This window comes from Triturus cristatus, chromosome 4_1, assembly GCF_964204655.1.
Source record: "Triturus cristatus chromosome 4_1, aTriCri1.1, whole genome shotgun sequence".
Classification (NCBI taxonomy): Eukaryota; Metazoa; Chordata; class Amphibia; order Caudata; family Salamandridae; genus Triturus; species Triturus cristatus.
The window spans coordinates 1216765610-1216792579 of record NC_140585.1 but is presented as its reverse complement, the minus strand read 5'-3'; the positions used below and the strand labels follow the sequence as shown (position 1 = coordinate 1216792579).

The following is a 26970-nucleotide window of genomic DNA, read 5'->3' as shown; positions in this document are numbered from 1 at the left end:
GCTGAGGCCTCACTTTGAGGACACTCACTTCAGTACTCCATCTCAACACCAGCCTTTTACTTTGCAAAGACACACCCAAGGTAGAGATTCCCTATGGTGGAGACCCTATGATACCTTTAGGATGAGGGATTGCTTAGTGGACCATGAGACAGGGGGTAACCATGCCAGTGCTGGTTCTTCCTTATATGGCCACTTAGGCAATAGAGGCTTACCTTGTCAAGGCCAGCCTTATCTCCTTTCGTTTGGGAGGGGGGGGTTGTGTAGGAAGGTGGATATCTGACTATGGTTACCCCCAACTTTTTGCCTAGTGTCTAGCTGGTTTTTCGACTTAGTTGGCCTGAGATCCTGCCATTCAGGGTCTCAGGCTGTCTGCTCTCTCTTTAAAATGGACTCCATGTACCCTAGGTACATTCCCAATTGGTAAGTATCACCTTATTGGACCCTGAACAGTGTACCCTAGGTACCCAGGGCATAGGTGTACCCTAGGCCTCCCAGGGGCTGCAGCATGTATTATGCCACCCCTGGTCTGGCCTTCCAATCAGACACAACTGGCTGATCACTCAGCTGGGGCAAGGTCGTGTAATCACCCCTTGCTTAGATATAGTATGCCTATATCTACCCTTATATATAGACACATGTGTACCTATCAGTCACTCCTATGGCAGGCCTTAACAATCCTGGAGGCAGAGTGCTTGGTAACATGTGAGATGGTGCTCTAGCATGAGCTGAGCCTGTCTGCAGCTTTCGGAACCATGTCCTTATAGCTGTTCTATGATATAGCCTACCATATACTCTTAAAGTGCCTTATAATCTTAAACGGTTATGGTAACTATGGTTTGGCTTTATCAAAACATGTAGTGTAAGGTGTCTAACACTTTGGAATAATACCCCCATACCATTTCTGGTGATGAGGATATTATCCCTCCCTTCTAGAGGGAGAGACATGTTAAAATCCTACTTTGCTGTTTAACTCTAACCAAAGCCTCAGCATCACAAAATGGATGCTGCTGCCACAGACACAAGTCTGACCTCCTGCTGCTGGGAGTGATCCCAGCCAGGGAGGCCTGGACAATAGGTTTCCTGCTTGGGGAGGTGCTAGCACCTCCCCAGACAGCCTTTAGTGTATTGGGGCAGGGTGGGCTGAAAGGAATGAGACATGCCTGGGGCACACAAGGTGTCCCATGCATAGTCCAGTTCAAACCGGTGCTGGGGCACACCAGCCCCAGCTCTGGCGCGAAACTGGACAAAGGGAAGTGGGTGTAACCACCCCCTCCCAGGTCCCACCCATAAGGCGTGACCTAGCAGGTATCCCAGCCCCCCAGATTAGTATAAGAGTGGGAGTTGGGCCTCAAGACTTTAGATTATCCTGAACCTGCAAACTTGAACAGAAACTCTGGACCTTCGACATTCGACGAAAGAAGAAGACTGAAGAATCTCCCTTGTAGCCAAGGAGTGGCTACCCTGTGCAAACAGGCACCATCAAGAGACTACCCTTTGCTTTGCCCACGTTCTACGAGGAACCGACTGCAGAGCCCGACCAGAGCCTTGACTTCCAGACTTCTCCGACCCTGATCCACATCCACAGCAAAACTGAGATCCGTGGAGGCGACGAGCGACGTGGGACCGGCTACCTGGGAAAAGTGGCTAGTAACTTAAAGCGCAGCTTCTGAGGCACCCTCGAAGTTGTGCACTGGGGATTGAGAAGCCCCAACCCCAAGCACCACCTGCACCGAAGATCAGCCCCCCACACTCCACGAGTCCTGCGTGGGGCCCTTCTGCATTTTCCTGCTTGCCGCATCTGTCCGGTTGCTTGCCCGCTGGCTAGTGGCCTTTGTGACGACGCACCCTGAAATCTTCTGCGCTGGTTTGGCTCCTCCAGACTGGCTCCCGCTTCTCTGCAAAGAAGAAGCACCCCAGACCTTCCTGGTCTGCACCAGAAGCAAGTCCTCCGTTCTTCGTGGGTTCCGCTTGCCAAGGCTTGGTGAGTCCTAGTCCAACTTCGACGCCGCCGACAGCAAGAGCCTTCGTGGGACAGCTCGCCTCCTGGTCCTGGTCGTCCTCGACGCTTCCTGGTCCTCCTGCCTGCAGCGACAAGCTTCACCTTCACCTGCAATCTTCACGACATCGCCTGGTTCCTTCCTGGTTCCACGTGGTCACTGGCTAGTGACCTTGACTCTGTCCCTTCTGCTTGCAGGTTTCCTCTCTTCTTGATCCCAGCCTTGGGATCCACCGGACACTCTTCACTGACTGCCTGTCAGCATCTTTCTTCAGGCATCCATAGGAGTCGACGACGAAAACCGACGCATCTTCACCCCTATGCACCCGCAGCCTGTGGGCTAGGTAACTTGGGTACTCCGGTGCTCATCAGGATAGTGACTATCCTAGTGTCTAGTTTTCCAGTCTCAACTTCCTAGCTACTCCGGAAGTGTCCTAAATCTACCGTTTTCTAAACTGTACTATTGCTATTGACTTTTACGCATTACGCGTGAGTGTTTCCACTATGCACACGAATCCCGTGGGCCTCCCACTTCCTAACTAACGCTAGTGTAGTGTAGCCCCAGCGATTCCCTAGGCCTAGGCCTATTCTATTTCCGTGACAGTAGTCCTTATACCACTTACTTAGTATATGGTTTGCGTGGCCCCTAGGGCCTAACTGTATTACTTACCTGTGTGACTTAATGTATGCTTAAATAAGACTGTGTTGTACTTACCTCTAATCTCATAAAGAGTGCTGAGGGTTTGACTAGAATAAATACACTTTATTTTATATATATATCTGTTGTGGTGTCCTTTCATTTGGTATTCAAGGGATTATATATGGTATCACAGCTGGCTTCACATGCCATTCAGAGTTTAGCCTAAGACTGCTCTTGTCCATGCTACCACTAGGATAGCTGGTCTATAAGGTTGACTTTACAACCAATCACCATAAGGGTATTTGGACTGATATAAGGTGTACACTAGAACTAGTGACATCATACATCAGGCCAACTTCTCACATGGGGTAATCAAACCAATTGAGTCGTCCTTGTGGTTGAGTCCCTTGGTTGTGGCCAGGAAGAAAAATGGCAGTCTCAGGGTCTGCATTGATTTGCGCAGCCTTAATAGAGAGATTTGGGTGGATTCTCATCCTCTTCCACGCATTGATGATATTCTTTCTAAGTTCGCTGGAGCTAAATGGTTTTCTAAGATAGACTTAGCTTCAGCTTATCACCAGATTGAACTAGATCAGAACTCCAAACATCTAACTGCTTTTGTGTCTCCAGTTGGGACTTTTCAGTTCCGGAGGATGCCCTTTGGATTGGCTTCGGCGGCGGCCGTTTTTCAACGGGTTATGGAAAGAGTATTGGATGGGGTCCCAAACACAGTAGTGTTTCAGGACGATGGTGGCCGGCAAAGACAAGATTGAACATGATGAGAATGTGTGTAGGGTTCTAAAACGGTTAGAAATCAAAGGGATAGTAGCGAATAAGCTCAAATGTACGTTTGGAGTGCAGTCAGTAGAATATTTGGGGCATCGTATTTCAGGCGAGGGTATAGTACCTAGAGAAGGTTTGATTGATGCAATATCCAATGCACCTTGTCCTGGATCTAGAGCTCAGGTATCCTCATTTTTGGGGATGTGCGAGTTTTATGGCAAGTTTATTCCAAATTTTGCAGGGAAGACGGCCAACATGAGAGAGCTATTGAGGAAAAAGACTGTATTTTGTTGGAGTGCTGAGTGTCAGATTGAGTTCGAGCAAGTAAAAAAAGAATTGGCTACTTGTCAAATTCTTACCCCTTTTTATCCGTTGTTGCAGTGCACAGTATCGGTGGATGCTAGCCTTGATGGTTTGGGTGGCATGATATCTCAGATTTTTTGTCTCAGTCAGGTATTACCCATCGACGAGTGGCGTTATATCATCCTCAAGCCAATGGGTTCATTGAACGCAATAACAGAGTGTTGGTGGAATGTATTCAGTGGGCTGTCTCGGGTAAGGTGGACATCATGGAGGCGGTCCAGAGGGCTCATCGAACGACTCCCAACCCATCAACTGGATCTAGTCCCTTCGCTTTATTGCGAGGGAGGGAGGCTTCGTTTTATATGTGCCCAGCTTGGATGAAAAAGTGGGAAGTGTTGTCCAAGAATTGTGGAAGTGGTGGTAACAAGGAAGGTGTACGTGGTCCTGTTGCTGAATCTGAAAGAGATGCTGAAGTTTACTCTAAACCTAGGATTAAGATAGGGGATTGGGTTAGGATTAAATCTCCTTTGCATATTCCCAAGGGTTCATCTAAGTTTGGTTCACCAGTTAAAGTAGATGCAGTGTCACGTTTTGCCATAAGAGTGAATGGGAAAAATTGGTGGAATCTTTCTAGAGTCTATAAGGTTCCAGTGAAAGTGGTAACACGTTTGGGTTTAGGGTCAGATGATTTGAGCCAAGCTCAACCACAAGTGGGGGAGGAGTCGTTGCTTATGAAATATGTCCCTCCACGAAGAAGCAATAGGACAAGTGTTCCACCCAATCGTCTAGATCTGTAGTTTTAAGTTGGTGGGTGAAAAGAAATAGGACAAGAGTTCCACTCAATTGTGTAATTTTTGAATTATGGGGTTTTGTGGGTTATGCCTTTGTGTTTGCTGTTTTCATTTATTGTTCTACATTTGGGAGGTATTATTTATGTGTTTATGGTCATGTTTAGATATAATTTTGTGCATGTTTTTTATGTTTCTTTTTGTTTTATGATTTCTTGAGAGAAGGGAGATGTTGTAGTAGTCTCCTATATGTATATTGACAATTGTATTACTTGCATGTGTTTCTCCATGGTCACTGTGATGTCAGTGCCATGGTGATGGAGTGTTATACTTTGAATCTCCAGGCTGACCAGTTGGTTCCTGGGAGCTGTGGAGACAGACAGACATTAAACCTCTCTGCTTCATGTAAACTGTCTGCAGAGTGATTACTACAGATTCTTCTTCTTTGTTGGCCCAGTACAGAACAGCAAGCTGGTTCGTCGCCTCACCCATTAAATGGAAGCAGTGATCAATCAGATAACTGAGGCCTTAGGGAACTTGACAGAAGAACAAGCATCGATCCGCATGCATGGTTGCTTTGCAGAATAGACTTGTTCTAGATGTTATTCTGGCTGATCGAGGTGGAGCATGCTGTATCATCGGATCCAGCTGTTGTGTCTTCACAACCGACAATTCACCTTCTGTATATGCGGTCATCTCCAAACTACACAAAATAGCTACTGAGATACATCAAGACTCAGGAACATGGACTTGGGCTGGATGGTTCTGGAACATATTTTCTGTATGGAGTCTAAAAATATTATCGGCCTTATTCATAATTGTTGCAATTCTCTTCTCTTGTTGTTTATGTATCCATTGCGGGCCAATGCTTTGTTCCCTCGGTATTTCCACTTGTACTAATTGTTTACCATCTAAAACGAATGTCCAAAATGTAAATGTCCATTTAGCAATAGACCGAGAAGTCAGCGATATGATGTTAATTGATATACATGATGTTTATCGTACCCCTTTTTTAAGCATAAGAAAATGTCTAAGCTTATGCTAAAAGGGTCGTCTGTGGAAATGTGTAATATTTTACTTAGCATAAGCGACAGCCATTTTGGCTGTGGTGTTCATTTCGTTTCCTTCGTAAGTCTTCCATCCCCTGCTGCTCGTCTTTTCACTCTGTTTGTGTTATCTAGTTTAGTTGACTTCCTGACTCAGCTAAAGCAATGTACGTGCTGGGGGTTTGTAGCTGCCAGTGCACCTGGTCTTAGATGTTAACTGTCGACCATTTACTGCTGCCATAAGCATTTCTGCTCCCCCTCCCACTTTGCTGACAAAGTGGTTATTCATCTGCCCTTGTTTGGTGATAGTTATTTCTAAACTTGTTTGTCCCATTTCTGTTCACATGCTTACATTGCAGAAAACCGGTATAAAAGGGACATGGTTTGTGAATTCAGTGTACTACCTCCTGCAGCACTTGAGAGTCATGTGTGGGCATGGTCCCACTCATGAGTGATTAATAAACTTGTTATTTATTCCAACTCCAGTGCCGATATCTGTTTTGTTGGTCTCTGGACCCGTGGAAAAGAGGGTGACCCTGCACCAGTGTGCCCACTTTTGGGCACATTTCCACAGTAGCAGTGCAGTAGTCTTTATATTCAGCAGTTTTCATGCAACAATAAAAGTGTCAAGTTTACTCTGGTGATTTATTAATGTACCTGCTGGAGAGAGATAGAAGTTTTGTCTAGTGGCAGTTTCACTTATCTAAGGTAGTGCAGAGGGTTAATATGCCTGCTGCAAAGAACGTGTACCATGCATATCAAAGAACAATATTTTATGTGGATAGCTCAGTGGGTTATTGCTTTTGTCACGGATATTCTGTTGTTACTGCAGTTCATAGGTTACATTCGTAATCTAGCACAGTGAGCTATAAACTGGCATCTAAGAGCTGCATGGTACAGGTTAGAAAGTTATGTTTTTTCCCAGTCTTTCTATCCTGATGCTGGTAAGAAAGGTGTGTTAGGGTAGAAATACATTATTATTATTAAAGTCATCCCTAACCACTGTTATGTTCTAAATCCTGGGTTTGTGCTTCTCAAGACCAAGCACTCTTAAAAAAGTGCCTATTAGTACAGATGACAAGTGAATCCTACACCTTGCAATCTCCTTTGCATTATGTGACTTTTTTATACATTGAGTTACACACGTATGATTCATTGTCTCAGTATGTGTATGATGGATTTTGAAAATGTGGAAGGTTTTACTTTGGGAGCAGTGATTAAAGGAGTCATTTTAAAATGAAGACTGTAACATTTGCATTTGTAAAGCAAGCATTCATGCCTTTGGGCTTTCTGGCTGTTAGATAAGATGTTTGTTGCTGATAAAGTATGCTAATGCAGAACAAGCATCTTATTGATCAACACAAGTACTGTGCCAGTGGTGTGCATGTTTTCTGTAGAATAAATTAATGATAGTAAACATGGAAAGGTTAACTGGCTCCAAAGGTTTAGATGTATGTATACCATGTCATGGGAAGGAAGGTTGCGGGGAGAACTTGACCTGCTAAATAGCACTGTTATCCAAGTTCCAAGACTGAGATCCAATTGCATGGTACTCTTAGTTTCTAAAACAAATGATAAAGTGAACTTGTTTTGAACATTATAGGCCCATCAACCTTCTCATTTTATAGGTAATTTGATATTGATAATGGCTAATTTCAACTTGACTGGCTCAGTTTCCATTGTTGTACTCTATTCGATAGGTTCTTAATCAGTGGTACATTATCTTTATTGTATATCTGAAGATACTACCTGAAGCAATGTATTTGGCTGCATTTTCAATAGGATTTGAAGTATATCTGTTAATAGGGTGCTTCTTTTGTATCTGTAGAGAATTTCCAACCTCTGTGTGTGAGGTAAATAACCAAACATTAGATGATTCACTTCATGTGATAGCACCAAGTCAAAGGTCATGCAATGTCACTTCCTTTGTTTTCATGGGGTCCAAAGGTCACGTGATGCCACTTCCCGTAATGTCATCAAGTCAAATTCCTTGTGATATCACTTCCTGGGACATAATCGGGATGGGTCAAAGGGCAGGTAGTGTAACTTCCTGTGATGTCACCAGGTCAAAGTTTGTGTGATGTCACTTTCTGTGACATAAGGGGGGGGGTCACATAGCATGTGTTGTCACTTCTGCCACCCATGGCATTTTGATGAATTGAAGTCCATGAGCACAGCTTGTTAATTGCTGTTAATTGCTCACCTTTCTGTATGTATGGGGCTGGACAGAATGAAATTAGGGGCATCTAACAGCTGTTACTCTCAAGCACATATGTGCACTAAGTTTACTATTACGTCATCCTAATTTTGTTCTATAATGGTAGATAAGGAAGCACAGTGCCCCTGTTTTCTTCTTGTCTCTGCCATTAAACCTGGCTCGCAGACAAAGAACAATAATAGTATCTACTTTCTAATTGGCTGAGCCAGTCTCAGTAGTCAGGGAGCAAATATTTAATGTGCATTTAAAAACTTATTTAGAAAGGCCTATGGTGCGTATCCAAGGCTGGGACCCTGTGCCTTTGTGATAAATCGCGGTGTCCTGGGCTTAAAAAAAAGTCCATCCGGCATCGGCTGGCACACAAAGGATGGTAGAGCCTCCCTTGTATTATTATGAAAAGGAAACCCAAAATTTCCATGGGTAAAGAACATAATATTTGGTATCAACAAGATTTTAAGTGACTGGCGTAACATAATTTGAGGGAGCCCCCCTGCAAGGTCAGTGGAGGGGCCCCCTCCGGACTCAGTTGTGAGCTCTCTGGCCAGAGTACTGTGCTAAGGGGGCCTCCTAGAGCCTGGGCCCTCACCCACACCGCCGGGGCTGTGGGGCCTGTGTTACGCCACTGCTTTAAGTGTAATTTCTACCCTGATTTAAGTCCTAGTTGTATTATTAATTTCCGTTTGTTATTTTCTTTTACACAATAGTTTTTATTTTTGGGTTAGAGTATTATACTATTTGTAAAGGTACCTGTAGCGATGGTGTATCGCTTTAAGCAGGCTCGTGAGTAGGAATAGAATCTACATCTGTAATAGGAATGTTATGGTATGAGTGTGTATTCTAACTGAGTGTCAGTTGTACTGGATGAGCTGCTGATCTCTGGATGTACTCAGTGACTCGGAATAAACATTGAAGCTATTACTACTATCTCTGCATTATTCCTCCTTGCCTGGATGAAGTGTGGTATGACACTACACAATTTTGGCGACGTTTTGGTATCTGTCTTTAAAAAATGTTAAGCTGCAGGAGAAAAAAAAAAGAAGAAGCATACAAATGGTTTAAACGACCGCATCCTCGTGTTGAGAAGGAGGAATCAAGCAAGCGATGATAACGGATGTATCCTGGAGTTAATCGACTGGGGCATCGTGATCAACGGAGGAGGCTGAACGAACATTTTTTTTTTTGTTCTTTTCTCGCACTTTAACTTGAGGAACGTGGAGTTCTATGTTGCCTGGATGTGATCCCCTGACGACCTCTTATGCTGCGGCAAGCTGATTTCACAAGATTGGACACAGCAATAAATCAAATAATCAACTCACGTTCAAATGTCGCTGCTAACGATGGTGAGCTCCACGAGTCCTTTGCCTCGCGCTTGATCTGCATCCGCATCATCACGCGGTACTGGCAAAGCGCACGTCACCACGTTACGTGGTCAAACACTCACAGGACACCGTTGGCAAGCGAATCTGTTGCCATAACAACGTCTAGCGAACGGAGCGAGACAACGCAGTGAAGCGTACAGATTAAGGATTTATTTTAACCAGGAGTTTGTCTCGCAAGCATTTTGAGGTGAGCAAGAGGGGACAAAATTTTATTTAAAACTAAGGCAAATAGTAAAGAGTTGATCCTCGCGAACACAGGGGATGTGAACCTAGTTGTTTGACATTTAAGCAGCTCATTTTTTCTTTGTGTTCTTTTCGCTGAGTACACCAGGGAGCTTTCTTGAAGTGGTAATTTACTGAATTACAGCAGTGACAACTTGATGTGGTGTTTTTTTTTTCGTCTGGAAATACCAGAGGAACAGTCCGGAAGTTGTGTAGAGTCACAAGCTTACGGGATTTGGAACTTCATTAATTTACAGTTTGTGACTTTTCATTGCCTTACCTTTCAACAAAAATGCCGACCGACACATCATCTTCGGATACAAGGAATGCTGCTTCTGGCGATGGAATGTTCGCAAAACCACATATTAATTCGGCAAAAGAATTTTTACCGACTCCAGGCGAACCAGTAGTAACATGGTTAGTTTGGAAGGAGTACTTCATCAACTATATTGCGAATTTAGAGGACATTAGCGGAACATTCTCTCCAGAAAGGAAGAAAAGGATGTTGATGTATTCATTAGGCCCCGAAGGTTTACGGATTTTTAATGAAATGGTTAAGGTTGAAAGATCAGAGGGGGATGCAGATGTTTTTAAATCTGCCATATTAGATCTGGATGATTACTTTTCTCCTTCTGTATGCATTGCTGTAACTAGACATGCTTTCTTCCACAGGAAACAAGACAAACTGGAAACTATAGAGGAATATGTTTCCGCTAAGGAAATTAGCGAGTAAGTGCAGGTTTGCTCAACTGCATGATGAGCTTATCTGTGACCAGGTTGTAATGTACACTAAGAATAAGTCACTACAAGATAAATTGTGGATAGAAGGAGAGAGTTGTCTTAAAGACATAATTGCTATTGTTAAGAAAGGTGAACTTTCAGAGAGGTGTGCGAAAGCCACGCTCTCGAATGATAAAGCTGCCACTAGTGAGGTGGTGGGTAAAGTGAGTGAAAAGAAAAATGTGTACAGAAATAACGGTAACTCACGGTTCGATAAAGGCAAATCAGACTTAACTACAAAAAAAAAAATGGATAATGTTGATAACAGAAGGTCGGGAAGTCTTGATTTGTTATAGATGTGGAAGTTATTCACACTCTGCAGGCTATGAGAAGTGTCCGGCAAAGTTAGCTGAGTGCGGGCTAGTTGGTCATTGCTCTAGAGTGTGCAGACGCAAAAAAAAAATGAACTCTAAGAATAAGGTGAAATGTGTTCAAGAAGAGGATGATGATAGTTCATCAACTGCCAATGATGCAGATATTCAAGTGAATTGCATCCAAAGAAAGAAAGTGGTACTGAATATAACGGGTAGTTCATCTTCTAAACCATTATGTATGATTTCGTTAGGGGGCATTGTAGTACAACTTGCTGCTGATTCGGGATCTCCATAATTTCACAAGAGATATGGAACAACGTGTTTATTGGTAAAATTGGGGAGTGGTTGGAACCCAATGATGTCTCTGCTGAGAGCTTCACAGGGGACAAAATAGACATGTTAGGTTTTAGAACGTTAGTCTTCAGGTTCAAAGAGAGAGAAGCAGTGGGTAAACTATATGTAGCTAAAGAAGGCCCACCAGTGTTGGGATGGAAAGATTAGAAGTCGTTACATATCATCCTGAATCCGAATAGCAAGGAACAAGTTTTAGTCTCGTGTGATGGGGAGGACACTAAGAAGTGGGTTTTACAGGAGTTTCCAGAAGTATTCACAAATACCATGGGCAAGTTAAAAGGATTTACCCATCGTATTCATTTAAAAGAAGGAGCTATTCCCAAAATTCACAAGGCTAGGAACATTCCTTTCATTGTGAGAGATGAGGTGAAAGGAGAGTTACAGAAAATGTTAGAAAACAATGTCATCGAAACGGTAGAAGCTGCAGAGTGGGTTTCTCCATTAGTCGTAGCACGCAAATCGAACGGTAAAGCCCGTCTATGCGTGGATTTGAGATACCTCAACGATAACATACTAGTGGACCAGTTTCCTCTCCCAAGGATTGATGAAATGCTGTCTGTAACTAGGAATGCAAAGTGGTTCTCCACTTTGGACCTGTCAGCAGCTTATCATCAAGTTGTCTTGGAGAAGAGCAGCAGGCACCTTACCACTTTCTGCACCCCTTTTGGTTGTTACAGATTTAAACGCATGCCGTTTGGACTGGCATCAGCCGCTGCAGTATTTCAGAGGCTCATGACCAACCTTTTTAACCACATACAAGAAGTGGCAGTCTTCCAGGATGACATCTTAATCATGGGGAAGGATAGAGTACACCACGACATGATTTTAAGGGAGGTATTGTCCATTCTCCGTGAAAATGGCTTGGTGGCTGAAGGCAGCAAGTGTAAGTTCGCTGAGAAGTCAGTTACATATTTAGGCCATGAGATTAGTTGTTCAGGTATAAAGCCCAAATGCAGTTTGGTGGAAGCCATTCTTAATGCACCCCCACCTAAATCAAAGGACGAACTTCGTTCTTTTCTTGGTTTGGCGGAATTTTATTCCAAATTTGTTTACAATTTTGCGAAAAAAACGTATGAGATGCAAAATTTGTTAAAGAATAAGGTTATGTTTAATTGGACGCCTGCTTGTCAGAGCGCATTCGTCACCATTAGAGAAGCAATTGCTCATGCTCCCACATTACAGGGTTTTGATCCACAGGCGTTCTCCGTGGTCACTACTGATGCTAGCGGTACTGGTCTTGGGGGAGTATTGTCTCAAGTATCGGAAGATGGTAAAGAAGTAATTATAGCATTTGCGTCTCGTTCGCTTTCCCCTACGGAGGAGAAGTATTCTGTAATAGAACGCGAAGCTTTAGCCTGTGTTTGGGCAATGGAGCACTTTAGGAAGTTCATATGGGGTAAGAAATTTTTGTTGCGCTCCGACCATAAACCATTGATGAAGCTATTGACGACAGAGGGTTTGTCTAGAGCCTCAGCGAGAATCGCAAGGAGGTCTATGCGACTCCAAGATTTCGTATACGAGGTGAAGTATGTACCTGGCGCTAAGAATATCATAGCGGATTTCTTGAGTAGACTCCCATTACCTATGAAAGAGATTGACCTAGATCCCTGGTGTGAATTCTCGGTGGCTGGGGTATTTGACGACACAACAGGGTTGCGTAAAGATGATTGGCACTTGGAGTGTAACAAGGACAAAACGTTGGAAACGGTTAGAAATAGAGTCATCCAAGGGTGGTCTAATGAGTGCAAACAGGATTTGGCACTGAGAGCTTATTGGGAGGTGCGCAATGAATTAAGCCTTGATGGGGAATTTGTATGTAGAGGAGGAAGTTATACCTCCGCATGGTATGAGAAGTAAAATTATTGTGATTGGGCACGAAGGACACCCAGGCGTTTCTCGTACTAAGAGGAACATTAAAGCATTATATTGGTGGCCTAGAATTGACTTGGAAATTGAACGGTTTGTAAGGGAGTGCATCAATTGTGAGTCTTCAGATAAAGCACAGAGAACACTCAATCCCCCGATGTCTTCATTGTCTTGTCCAGAGTTGCCTTGGGAAGAAGTCGCGTTAGACATTATGGGTCCCGTAGAATGGCAAGATGGTGTTACCAAGTACCTGGTGGTGCTTGTGGACATGTTTTCGAGGTGGATTGAGGTGGAAGTGGTGACGAAGGTGAACACAGAGACAGTTATTTGTTTTTTACAAAAGTGCTTTCTTAGAGAAGGTCTTCCTGCACGTATCCTTACAGATAATGGCGTTCAATTCAAGTCTGACTTGATGAGAAAATTGATGGAGAACACTGGTATTCAGCAAAAGTTTACAGCATTATATCACCCAAGAGGTAATTCAGTGGTAGAAAGGGTTAACAGGGTTTTGAAAGGTGTTTTGCAACTGGCGAAGAAAGGTAATAAGAATTGGGATGATGAATTAGACAAGTTGATTTGGTCATATAGAATCACACTACATGACACAATTGGGGAGAGTCCGTTTGGGATAATGCGGGGAAGATTCCCACATTGTAAAATTAATCCTGGGTGGATTGGCAGAAGTAGAAAGTATGACTGGGATGCTGAACGTGTAAAAGAAGCTATGAAGGCTTCACAAGAGAAGAATAAAACGTATTTTGACAAAAAACATGGTACAAAAGAACCATGTGTCCGTGTTGGACAATGGGTAAGAGTTAAATTTGCAAAAAAATCTAGCAAATTGCAACCCAGATTTTCGGAACCTAAAACCATTGTAAAGGTCATGAGGAACACAGTGCAGCTTGATGATGGCAGTGTCCATCACATGAGCCGCATTGCTTTGTCAAATGATCAAAGTGTAGCAAAAAATTGTGTTTCAGAGGGGAGAAAAGACTATTGGTGGATGGATGTTTTCCCGTCGGGGGGAGAATGTAATGAAAGACGAGGGGATATATATCTTGGCGTGAGTGCACAGTCCACAGAACCTTTGGGTTTTCAGACGGAGCAAAGTGGAGCAGCTGAAGTTGTCTCTGATGAGGGTGATGACATTGGTGGGAAAACCCTTGAAGGTAGTGTGTTAAAGGATGGTCAAGTTCTGGGTAAAAGTGGTGAAGTGGTCACACAGAGTAAAGAGCCTATCAATGAATGTACTACTGGGGGCAGGGTAAGCAGGTTTGGTAGGTGTATTACAGCTCCCCGGAAACTTGATAGTTTTGTTGTTTTTAAGTAATGTATTATGCAAATTATGTGTTCTTTTATTTGTAACAATGTTGCGTGGGAGTTTCTGTGAAAGTATATTTGTGAACAAAGTATAATTAAGAAGGGAGATGTGTAGCGATGGTGTATCGCTTTAAGCAGGCTCGTGAGTAGGAATAGAATCTACATCTGTAATAGGAATGTTATGGTATGAGTGTGTATTCTAACTGAGTGTCAGTTGTACTGGATGAGCTGCTGATCTCTGGATGTACTCAGTGACTCGGAATAAACATTGAAGCTATTACTACTATCTCTGCATTATTCCTCCTTGCCTGGATGAAGTGTGGTATGACACTACAGTACCAAATGCAGCAGCAGAGAAAGGCATAGCACGTAATAAAATGTGTTAGCATTTTTTCTATTCAAGGTGAAAAATAGGATGCCCGAGATGTGCCAGGTGTATATGAACTAAAATAGCCCCTGTTTCTCAAAGTGTAAAGTTATGTAATATAAAATGTACACTGTGCAGATGAAAATGTGGGTAACTTTAGGTGATCAAGTTTGTCTAGTGTTGAGCTGGTATTGTATGTACGCTGTTAGACCTTCTTCAGGACAAAGCAGGTGACAAGCTACACTGACAGAACTGGGTCTTATAACAAAATCAGGTTATATAGATTGAAATCTCAACAATTTGTAGTGTGGAGTCAGAAGTAACATCATATTAATTTACTACAATTAACAACCCCTGAAGTAATGGGTTCATAGAGGGAGAGCAGGGTGTGCTGCATCGGATTCGACAGGAAGGTGAAGAATACTCCATCCTCTCTAATCTTTGGCTAAATTCTAGTCACTTCCTTAATTGGTCCTGCTGAGTATAATAATGTGCGTTGTTTTAGTACTGTCACCTCTAGGAGACTTCTCTACACCATTTTTGGAAACTCAAGTTATTAAGTAAAAAAAACACCAAATAAGGTACACACTGTACGTACATCTAAAATAAACACTGAGGGCCTCATTTACGAGGCCCTAGCTGCACTTTTGCGCTGCGGGTGCCTCACATTTTTTTAGCGCTCCGGTGGCACAATGTGCCGCAGCATATTTACAAGGCCACGCAAAGCCACTTTACGTGGCTTTTAATGGCTTTGTAAATATGTGCTCCTTTCACTCAGAACACTGCGTGAAAGGGGTGTTCCATGGGTGTTGCTGTGGGTGTTTCCACGCAAGACTCATGAAATCTAAAGCATTCCCAGTTTTATGAAGAATCTTAAACCTGGTAATAAATAAGATTCCTACGCAACCCCAGGGGAGTCGTAAGAGTTGCACAACAAAGAGAAATACTTTTATTTCTCCTCATGCTTTCCTCTTTCTATGCATGCTACTGTTTGTGCGCTGGCGCAGGGGAGATTGACAGGAATGTGCCGTATCTTGTACATACGGTGCATTCCTGCCCTTTTTTTTTGACACACGGTAGCACAGCAGGAAGATCTGATACTCTGCTGTGCGTCAAACGTTTGTAAATGAGGGGGGGCGTGACCAAGATGGCAGTCGGATGAGACGTGCTTCTGTGTCTCCCCGACTCCGACGAAAATAGCCTGAGATTAAGCTGCCTCCCCACTGCACTTTACTGGTGGAGACTCTTGCGGACCCGTTCCTAAGCCCAGTGTGACGCTGAGGGGACCCGCCGAGCATTGCTGACTCACCGAACGGAGCCCCTCCGAGAGACAGCCGGAGGAGGCGGGGGAGGCGGGCCTGATTGGACGAGCAGAAGGCTGCAGCAAACGATCCAGCATCGGGGTCCCACGGGCCACCAGGTGACACCCTCCGCCTGACGAGAAAACCTCTGAACCTCCCTCCCGCCGACATGGCGGGGGGGGCGGGCAGGAGAGCAGATCGAGGCTGAGCTCGGGGCAGACGCCGTGGCCCGGCAGCATGCACGGAGGAGCTGCGGAGTTAAGGCCTGTGCACGAGCTGCGAAGGAACGCCGGCATCATACCCGGAGGAAGCAATTGCGGACATCCATCCGCCTTCAACATCGGAGTGCACCGGAGGGTGCTGGTCCCGCGCGGTAGGTGCTGGATGTTCATGGGGCTGGCAACAGCGACAGAGGGGCTCAGGAACCACAGTGCAGGCCTCAAATCCAATGCAGTTGGGCGCAGAGTAATACGGAGTAATCCGCCTGGGGCCTAGAACAGGCCCATTTGCAGCACGTGAGGAGAGCCCCGAGCGCCTGAGAGGTGAGGTATTGGAGTCTTGGGCTGCCCAGACATAGCTTGAAGGGCACTCCTGGCCCACAAATAACCTGCCCCGGGACCAACATGGGACAGAGGGGCATATACTGGTGAAGCAACTCAATGTGGGAGGGCCGATGGCCGGGACCTGCGGTGGGCTGTTGGTTGGAGCGGGCACTCGCTTGGGAAGCGGGTGCGCTGCTCTGGGCCCAGAGAATTGCCTGAGGTGGGCCCTGCCGTTACCCCTTCGAGATGAGTGAGGGGATGGGTACCAGCCTCAATTGAAGCAAGTGTTAGAGAACCGGGGGGCCTCTACAGTCACACACCCCGCTAAGAGAATCAGTGGCGTAGGAAGAGGGGTGCGGGCCGCCCCGGGTGTCGTCACTGAGGGGGGTGACAAAATGGCAAAAATATGTGTTTTTAAAACATAAAAAGAATTTGGGGCTCACGACACTTAAAAAAAATATATAAATTATTTAAAACGAGTTTAATAACTTCGTCTGACAATTAATTAACCTCAACATGTCAACATAATACGTATTGAAACTTTTTAGTTCAGTCAACAAACGCAACGAAACGCGGCTGAATTCTACGCTGTGTAGTGGAGAGCATATGGATAAGGAAGGGGTGTTTCTTTTCGTTGAAGTCTGTCTCTGCAGTTTGTACTCGAGCGAGACGTAAACAGCCAGTGACTCATCATCACTCAACACGCAACCAATGCTATCTGCTGCCGTGCCGGTCAGTCACCCCACGTCATTCTTTTGAGTTAGTCGTGCATTCAATCAATCAATCAATCCATCCATCAGGGGCTTGTAAAGCGCCCCACTCACCCGTGAGGGTCTCAAGGCGCTGGGGGGGGGGGGTGCAGCTCTGGGTCAGTTAAAGAGCCAGGTCTTGAGACTCTTTCTGAAAGTGGTCAGTGTTAGGGAGCGTCTGATGTTGACTGGGAGCTCCTTCTAGGTCTTTGCTGCGACGTAGGAGAAGGCTCTTCCACCTGTTTTGGTTCTGCATATGCGCGGGGTTTCTGCTAGGGCGAGGTCGGTGGAGCGGAGGTTGAGGTTCCTCTTGGGTACGTCGAAGGAGACTCTTTTGTTGAGGTATTTGGGTCCGATGTTGTGGAGGGATTTGTAGGTGTGGGTGAGTAGCTTGAAGGTTACTCTCTTCTCGATGGGGAGCCAGTGGAGGTCTCATAGGTGTGGGGTCATGTGCTCGTGTTGTGGGGTTCCGAGGATGAGTCTGGCCGCGGTGTTCTGGATGGTTTGGAGCTTGTGTAGCAGGGTTTTGTTGATTCCGGCGTAGAGGGTGTTGCCGTAGTCTAGTCTGCTAGTTACCAGTGCGTGGGTGAGCGTCTTTGTGCATTCATGGGAATCCACTTGAAGGTCTTTCGGAGGATGCGGAGGGAGTTGAAGGAGGTCGAGGAGACTTATAAGTGCTGTGCTGAATTTATTTTTGTTACATTTTTTAGTTCATTGATTCATTGTGATCATCCTCTTCTCTATGATATTGAGTTTGGTAAGTAACGTAACCATTATGATGCATGCTAATTGTTTGTATTTGTATGTTAAGCAGGGGGTGACAAGAAATTTTCCGCACCGGGTACCACCTGACCTTGATACGCCACTGAAGGGAATCTCAGACCCACTACACAGTCAAAGCCAAAAGGGTGCTCGGTGTCTTGGTGGGATGTGCTGGGGCCCACACTGCCCAGTGCAGGCCCCCTTGGAGTGGTCAATGGTCCAGCACAATATCGAGCATTGACTCTAGCGAGAAGTGCCCACACATATCCTGGGACAGACTTACATAGAAACTAGCCTGGTCCCACCCAACAGCGGAGACACAACTACGCCGCCCTCTGTGCCAGAGCCGAAACTTGAAGTCCTGCCCAGTCACTCACGGCAAAATGGCAGCAGCCCGAGCCAAAAGGGAGCGATCGGTAAAAGACCTGCTGATGAAGTAGCCTATACTCGGGGCCACTATTGGGACTTCTTGGAGAGTACCATCCCGCCAAACATCATTCGCATTCGAGGTGTACCAACAAACGCGGAGGGAGAGGACATCCGGGCCTACACTGTAGCTCTCTTCAGGCAGCTCCTGGGCAACAAGGCCCACCCCGATCCCAAAATGGACCAGGTGCATCACGCAGGAAAACCAAGGGGCAGTAGGGCCCCCCGGCAGATATCTTGGTGTGCGTCCACAACTTCCAAACTAAAGAAACACTCCGCCGCGCAAGAGAAGCACCGGGGGAACACACCAGCCCTCTTCCAAGACCTGTCCGTGACGACTCTCTACAAGAGGAGGGAATTTCAAACAGTTACGAACCACCTTAGAGGAAAAGGGATTACATATTAGTGGGGGCACCCTTTCTGGATTATTTTCCGATATGACGGCCAAACGAGACAACTCCGCTCGCTGAAAGAGGCACACAAACTCCTGGGGCTGCCGGATCCTAAGACCCAAGACAATGGGAGCAACCGCCTGAGCAGCTCTAGATTTCATCTCCCCAGATGGCAAACGGTGGGAAAGCCCGCTGCCAGCCTCAAGCCAGACCGCGACACAATAGCGAAAGAAAGAGAAGCGGTCATACATTCCCTGGTGGCGTCGCCGAGGCTAGTAGTCTCCACCTGATGGTAACTGGGCTTCCACGTGGGGAGCGCATTCACGGCGGAGCAGGAGAGGCTTCTCTGCCCCTTTCACACCCACAAGGAGATCATGGGGGAAGATGCCAAGACAGACAACATCCTACAGAAGCCTAGAAGACCTCAGGCCTACGTCCCTGACGGAATGTTACACTTCGACGAACTGTTGTCATTTCTTACTTGTTTTTTCATTCAGTGTAGTTTAATTGTGGGTTTTCTGGGGGGGGTGGGCCTTTCCTGCACCAATGGCTAAATGGCACGATTTAACACTCCCGGAACAACCCCTAAGAATAACCAGAACCGAAGCTGTGCTGATACCGCAGCAAGCCTGCATCCCGCTTGTAGTCCCTCCTGGCCTAGACATTAATATAGCTCCCCTCTCCACCCTGAGGCAATATAGGTAAAGACCTGGAAATCATTCGCGTCAACGTTAGAGGCCTTTAAAATCTGGTGACATGCGCAACTCTCCTCTCCTTTCTCGAGAACACTGGGGGAGATATCTGCCTCCTCCAGGAAACACACCTGATATCAAGGGACACAGGCCGCATGCGCTCCCAGCGCTTACCAAGGCAATATTGGTCCTCAGGTCCTGCCCAAAAAAACGGAGTCAATATCCTTCAAGGGGCAAAATTCAAGGGCAAGGTAGTCACAACTTCACTTGAGGTGAAGGGACGCATATTAGCGATCAGAATACAATGGGGGACCACATACTTCTCATTATTTAATATCCACGCCCCAAACACACACCAAGAACCCTTCATCACTAAGGCCCTCGCCAATATGCTCTCCTGACCCTGCTATTCTGGTGGAAGGAGACTTCTACCTGGTTATGAACGCAAACCTAGATAGGTCAGGCACCCGATATGGGCAGACTGGAACATTCTCGGCCGAAACCAAGCGCTGGCTAGCAGACAATGACCTGCATGATGCATGGAGGCACCAGCACCCTGACTCCCGGGACTATTCCTTTGATTCAGCAGCCCATAAAAGGTATGCACGGCTAGATCACTTCTTCGCCTCCTCCACGCTACTGCCCCACCTGGAAGACACAACCATCGAACCGAGATCACTATCGGACCACGCGATGATCACTGCCACGATTCAGTCTATCTCTGACTGTGCGGCTCCCTCTCGATGGAGATTGAGGGAGAGCCTTCTACAGTCCCCATAGATTCTCCCGGAGGTACATGTGAAATTAGTTGAATACCTCCGAATAAACGATGTCGGGGAAACTTCCCCAGCTGCAGTGTGGGAGGCGCTAAAATCGGTTGTGAGAGGAGTATTCATCGCGATCTTATCAGCTAAGAACCGCGAACGCCGGGACAAGCGTCCGAGTATGGAAATGGAAGGCAGCTGGAGAAGAACTGACTCCTGTTAAAAAGCCTGGATCTGGATAGGGCTGAATATGCCCTGCTCAGGCTACAGCACAAATTTTATGTGAGCAGTGACAAGTGTGGTAGACTGCTAGCGCAGAGACTCTGGCCTAAAGCGATAGCAAATGCCATCACCTCCATAAATCTATCAAACTCTATATTCTGACCCAGACCCTTATAATCAACAGACCCATACATATCTCCAGGAGTGCCCAGAGACCCGCCTTCTGGAATCGATCACAGACCAGCTTGACCACCCAAAACAATTAGAGGAGGTCATTTCCGCTATAGTGCGCCTCAAAGTGCAGAAGGCCCCGGGCCCAGACGGATTCCCGACGAACTTCTATAAAATCTTTTGCCAAGAACTAGCCCTGCTATTGACATGACTGTTCAACTCATTCCTGGAAACAGGTACGCTAACCGACACCATGTTAGAAGCCTCAATATCAGTAATCCTCAAGCCAGATAAAATGCAGAGTGAATGTGGAGATTACCGGCCTATCTCTTTACTTAATATCGACACATGGGCAGACAATTCCATACACTATCTGGGCATAACTTTGGCCCCTACTATTCCCAAAACACTGGCGCGTAACTATACGATACACATGGAACAGATGACAAAGGCCCTAGATGGTTGGTCCCGCTTCAAACTGGCGTGATTTGGGCACATCGCTGCAAGTAAAATGACGGTTCTCCCCCGCACTCTCTACATTTTTCAAACCCTGCCACTGACACCACCCCTGACAGCAATCTGTGCGTTGCAATTGGCGATAAATAAATTAATTTGGGGGGGAGAGGGGGAGAAACCACGACTTCCATTAGCACAACTGACACAGTCCAAGCAGGAGGGAGGCCTGGGATTTCCTCTGCTACATAGATATCTTCAGGCAGCACACCTTTGTGCTATCTCGCCGAGTGGAACCAGCCATTTTCTGAGAAATACTGGTCCTTTATGGACCAAACAGTGGTGGGCGCAAACATCTGGCGTGAAGCTTGGCTCCCTCACAAACATAGAGCATGGGGACTATATTCCTCTACGGTGACCTTGCCCACAATGAAAGCATGGGAAACGGTAGCTGGGACAAACGGCTTCACAACATTCCCCACCCCAATGTCACCGATAGTTGACAACCTCGACTTCCCACCAGGCCAACGCTTGGTGGTATTTCAAAGGTGGAGAGAGCAGGACTGCAAATGGGTGGGCTCCCTATTCGATCCTGGGGGACCATTCACTTTGAACAACTACGTCAGGAGTACACCCTACCAAAGGCCGGCTCCTTCCACTACATGCAGGTACGACACTGGGTCACCTCACCGGCATACCAAGAGAAGGCCTCAAGACCTCTCACAGTCTTCGAGAAGTGGCTAGTATGCAATAAAACGATAAACATCTTATCTCTGAGCTGTACGTGATGCTCTCTACCGGGGCAGAGAGTGGCCCATGAACTGACAGCTGCGTTGGGAGGAGCTTGGTAGAGTACTTTCTGATAAAGAATGGCAGACATACATTATAGAGCACACCACACTACATATAATACTGCAGGATCGGAATCTGCATACAAAGTGATGTCATATTACACACCGGCCCGCATACACCTCAGGGATAAAAACCGCTCGGAGCGATGTTGGAGAGGATGCAGACTGGAGGGCTCCTTGGTACACTTACTCTGGCACTGCCCAAAACTAGGTCATTTTTGGGAACAGGTCTTGGATGATATAGAAGCAGCGTTTAACACCTCGCTTCCCCACTTCCCAGCTTATACCCTTCTGGGGCTACCGAACCCCCTGACCTTCCCCCTAGGCTCCCTACGGGGGAGAGAGATTGCATTAGCACTGCTAGCAGCACACCAGGTTATTCTAGCCCTTTGGGGCTCTTCTAATATACCAGACCACACAGCATGGCTACACAGACTATGGTTGATATTAGCAATGGAGCACATGTCCTTGGCAGTAGAGCATAAGTTGAAGATGTATGCTGAGCATTGGGCCCCCTTTCTCCAGATACTCTCAAAAGACTTATGTGAGATCAAGTGCCCCAAATACCTACAGATTTTGTATCTCCTCCCGGTAACCGAGGTGTGTGCTGAGTCAGAAGCTGCGTCATCGCCCGTAGGACATTTAAAGACCAAATCGAACCCCAACACACACAAAGCCTAGAGGAGGGTTTAATAGGTGCATGAAAGGATGGGAGGGGGAAGGGGGTCTGCTTTTTCTTTTTTTTCTCTTCTTTACGGGGGGTTCTGTTGTTTCTTTGAGTTTTTTAGTTTCCTATATCTGATAATGATCCTCTTATCGCTGCCAGCCCCTGGGTTGTAGGCACGAAACCTGTGTAGAACCGCAATCCTGCTCATCCGCTGCCAGCCACTGGTTGTAGGCACCCAGCCGTGTACTTTTGCATTGGATCATGCTGAATAAACAGATTGGTTTAAAAAGTTTGTAAATGAGGTCCTTAGAGACCAACATTTTCTTTTAGGAAAAGTTATATACAATAACATTTTAAAATAGAAAACTGAAGGCTGGACATTTCATTTAATATCAATCAAAACTTGTTCCATATCCAAGGTTTTAGTGACCCACGAAAGGATAATAGGTCTGGATATGCCACTGAAACCACTTTCTCAGTCATCATTGCATTTCCTGGGGAAAAGCCAGCAAGAGTATATAATAATAACATTTCGGTGCTTTGATTCCACGTTAGTCTTGCTTGCCTTTCTGCCTATGTCGTCAGAAATATTAAGTTTGCATGGCCTCATTTTCAATCAGGCAACTTTATCTGCAGGAGAAAGCAAATGACTATACTAGCACAATGTAAAATTATAATGACTTTTTCAAAGTTTGATGAGAGGCCCCTAAAATGTTATTTCAATTGGCCGCCTCATAGATGTAAAGGGACTGCCACGTGCTTCTTTAAAGATTGAACCCCACTGCACCACTGGAGCCTCATGCGCCTATGTTAGGCCCCTGGATGCAGATGCTTCATTACCAAAGTTATATGACCAAATTTCATGGCACCAACAACTATCCTGGCATGCAAGGACCGCCTCTAGAGACAAGAGATTAATTTGAAGCACACTAACAAGAATGGCTTGTCTGTGTGGAGTCAAGGTAAAAGGTTCGCTTATACATGTAAAAAATGTGTAGGTTTGGTGAAGGGTGGGAAGGGGTGGCAGGTAATCACCTTTAACACCTGATTAATGTGAGCTTTCAGAGAGATGTGCAGCTCTAAGTAGAATCAAGGGAGCTAAGCAGAAAAATGGCGAAGCTTTAAACAATGGCTATCCACTTGCACTGTTATGCTCTGAAGAAATCTCCTAAACAACTGAACTACTTTTAACAGATGATGGCACCTGTCGGTACTTCTCACGGCGTATTATCCACATACTGACGCCAGCAGACTCCAGCCCCTCCACCAGATACACCAGTGGCTCTAAGTAAACCACAAAGTCCATGGCCATCAATGTGGGGAGCCAAGGTGCAATCGCTTTTATAGTAAGTATGAACTATATATTTTTATTCACAAATCAACAAGTTCAAATAAAAAATTCTATACAAGCAAAACTAAATAAATGTACATAAGACAGGATGGACTACCTGGATGGTGCTTACCTAAGTGCGCCACACGACTTAGACGAGGATCAAATCCAACCTGCAGCATTTTCTCAGTCCGGGCAAGGAAAAAGTTCACCACACCATCAGTGACCACGCAGTGCGGAAATCCCTCAATCTTGTGGTGGAAACCACGGCGCGTGCGCAGGCAGTCCCCGTGCTCGCCGCCGGACTGGATGCTGATTTGTTGACGAAATGTTGTGGAGTAGCCTGTGATCTCTCGTACAGCACCGCCAACCTGCAGCACAGAGGAGGGAGAGCCAGTTGAGAAAAAGAATGTAAGTGAGCCCTCAAAGGCACTGCAATTTCAAAGTGTCACACGCTCGCTCACAAAATGACACAAGCTTTGAGACGGTGATTTTTTATTAATTGCAAGTATCTTTTTGCTCTTATCAATCAAGGAAAAGAAAAAAACAAAGGAATAAAGATCAGGAAATAATTTCGTTCAAAAGGAATACTAACATTAAGGACATTCCTAAAGTCATATAACAAGTGACACATAAGGGAATGTATTACCAATTGTCTATCATGGAAAAATGAGCGGATGAAATTCTTCATGGTTAGATCTAGGTTGAAATACAGATCAATAAGCTAATCACCCCTTGCTGTGTTTTTCTTTGCATTTTTCTACAACTAATACTTTCAAAGAAAAATCCTCTGCTGTTCGTTTTTAGAAACATTTAGCAAACTTTGAACATTGTGTAGTTTCAAAAAAGAGCTTTAAAGCGTTATGGAGAAATGCACGCCATTATCGCACCACTATCGCACACCCCTGTGCTCGTCCACTGGATGCATTTTGAACTGTCTGCAGCCCTTATGGTTAGAATCTGCTTTGCCTACCATGAACGGGGGTTACTAGATTTGAGTACGGGAAAATGATGATCGGTGCCTCAGTTTTAAGGTAGTTTAGAAAAAGAAGAGGCTATAATTTGCTTCATAATTTTATCATACCTGTAATGTAGTGGAGCCCTAGGCCACCATACTGTAATAAAGATCAAACAGACACTGGATTATGTTAAGTGGAACTGGCCTAGGGCACGTGTGCCCGGCCCCTTTTATTGCCAGGGTCACATGTCCTGTGATGCCTGTGTTAGATGGGTGTGGGGTGGGGTGTAAGCCAGCCCACGGGGACTGGCTGGCACAGCACACTAGACCAGTGACCAGCAGGTCACTACATCCCTCCCAAACTTTATTCAAACTGGAACAAGTCCGACCTGTGGGAAAGAATAAAACAATAACAGAAAACTTCCACTGAGTCTATTCAGCTGCCTGTAAAACAAGACAATGGTACAACTGCAGCCAGGATCACCAATTCTACTTGGCACAATTCAAGGGTGAAATGCGGATCCGGCTCTCCCTGGGCTCAAGGCGTGGAAGTTGACACCCAAAGTCTCTCTATATACAGTTCTCTGTGACGGTGCAGGTGGAGTGATCTTAAATCTGGCAGATGTCAAATTTTCACAAAATACGTCCTGGCTCCACGAACATCAAGCCTCCGATGATGGATGACATCGTCGTTGTTGTTAAATCATTGCCGAGGCAACAGTGCTTCCAGCTGCTGAGTGATGGAATAGTTACAGACATCCTTCTCTCACCAGGATGCACCTTTCCTGGGTGTTCCCTTGTCACGGGCTCTCCTGGAAGCCCTCTTCACCAGGCTTCCACTAGTCTGGGTGTACTTCGCCATGTCACTCCAATGCCACCCTCTAGGTGCGTGGAGGAAGCGTTATGAGTCCCACCTTCAAGTCCCTCACTCCACCTCAAGGGTAGTTGTTTCAGGATAGCATTACTCCTGCCACCTAGACTCTGGTGCACTGGAATTTATGGGATGGCCTTTAGAAGACCCAGCCTACTACACAAGATCTTCGTCTTCCTGGGACCTGCTGGGGAGCTTTCTAGAAACTCATTTCTTGTGGTGGAACCTTCTCTCACCAGCCGTCCCTGAGGCCTTTGCCCCTAGATCGCCACGGTCTGGTGTGGAGTGGTCAGATCCTCTTCTAGACCCCACGTCTGAGGTCACTCAGGACATCCGAGCAGTCTCACAATCTAGTCTCCTGTGCGACCCCAAAGGTGGATGTCACAAATGGTCCAGGTTCCTCACATCTGCAGTCACCAGGTTTGCTTGGTGTTACCAAAGACTTCTGGACAGCTAGTCTCTCATGGTGCCACCAATGTTACCTAGGTACTGTGCTTCACTCATAATGAACTTGCACTCAGACGCCTTCTGTATCTTGCGGTGTGCCAGGTGTTTGATCACACACTCCTCTTCTCTTCTTCTTTGAACTTCGTCTGCGGTGGCCACCGATTTCCTTTTCCTTGTTCTTTCACTTTGTGACACAGTCTGGTCCCATCTTGTCTTACTCGTCTTCTCTGACCAGGCCTCTCCGTGTGACGTGCACTTCACACGGGTCTCCATGGCCATGTCCTACCCCCAGGACAACGCATTCTCTTCGTCCGGTGACCAGACCTGTCGTTGCAACCTTCTTCCATTCACAACCTCTGGAAGTCCTTCATACTTTGACTTCAGGGCAATCTTGTCAGACCTCTGGCAGGTCATTTTCTTTGACCTCTGGCAGGTCATCTCTTCTCTGGCCTCCGGCAGTTCATCTCTTCTCTGACCTCTGGCAGGGCATCTCTTTCTGACCTCTCACAGGTCATCTTCTCTGACCTCCCCTAGGTCTCCTCTTTGCCCTCTTGCAGGTCTCTTCTCTTGAGGATGCATTACTGGCGCCTCAATATCACGCCGATGTGGCTCTCTCTGCAGCCTCCACTTGGCGACTTCACCAGATCTGTCACTCTGTGTGACAACATGGGCCCTCTTCCAAGCCGGGCACTCACTCCTGGGCTCCAGCCCGGACAACCAGCTTCTCTGACACTGTCTCTGCCAGCCAGTGACCTCTCTTGCACATGCACATGGCATTACCAACTCACTGGTCTTTTCTGTGCACTCACATAGTTTCCCTTTACCTCATGGCAGCTATCTTGGCGTGGACAGGCTCGAGCTACTTTCGGGTCCGCCCACTACTGGGCAATACCGTCCGTCCTCATTATCACTCTGCAGCCCCCATGGGTCAATAGGCCCTCTCAGCTGGTTCTTGTCTTGGCCGTCACTTCCAGTTGGTCCTGTTCCCAACACTTG

The 26970-nt window shown here is 46.1% G+C and overlaps 1 protein-coding gene across 9 annotated transcripts in view; it reads right to left on the bottom strand.

Annotated features, from left to right (window-relative positions):
• Positions 1 to 26970, bottom strand: part of B4GALNT1 (beta-1,4-N-acetyl-galactosaminyltransferase 1) — a 693972-nt gene that overhangs the window by 21390 nt on the left and 645612 nt on the right. For all 9 annotated transcript variants that reach the window (XM_085654571.1, XM_085654578.1, XM_085654574.1 and 6 more), the window contains one exon: positions 23832 to 24069. In XM_085654571.1, the coding sequence (XP_085510697.1) occupies positions 23832 to 24069 (238 nt within the window). The remainder of the gene's footprint in view (positions 1 to 23831; positions 24070 to 26970) is intronic.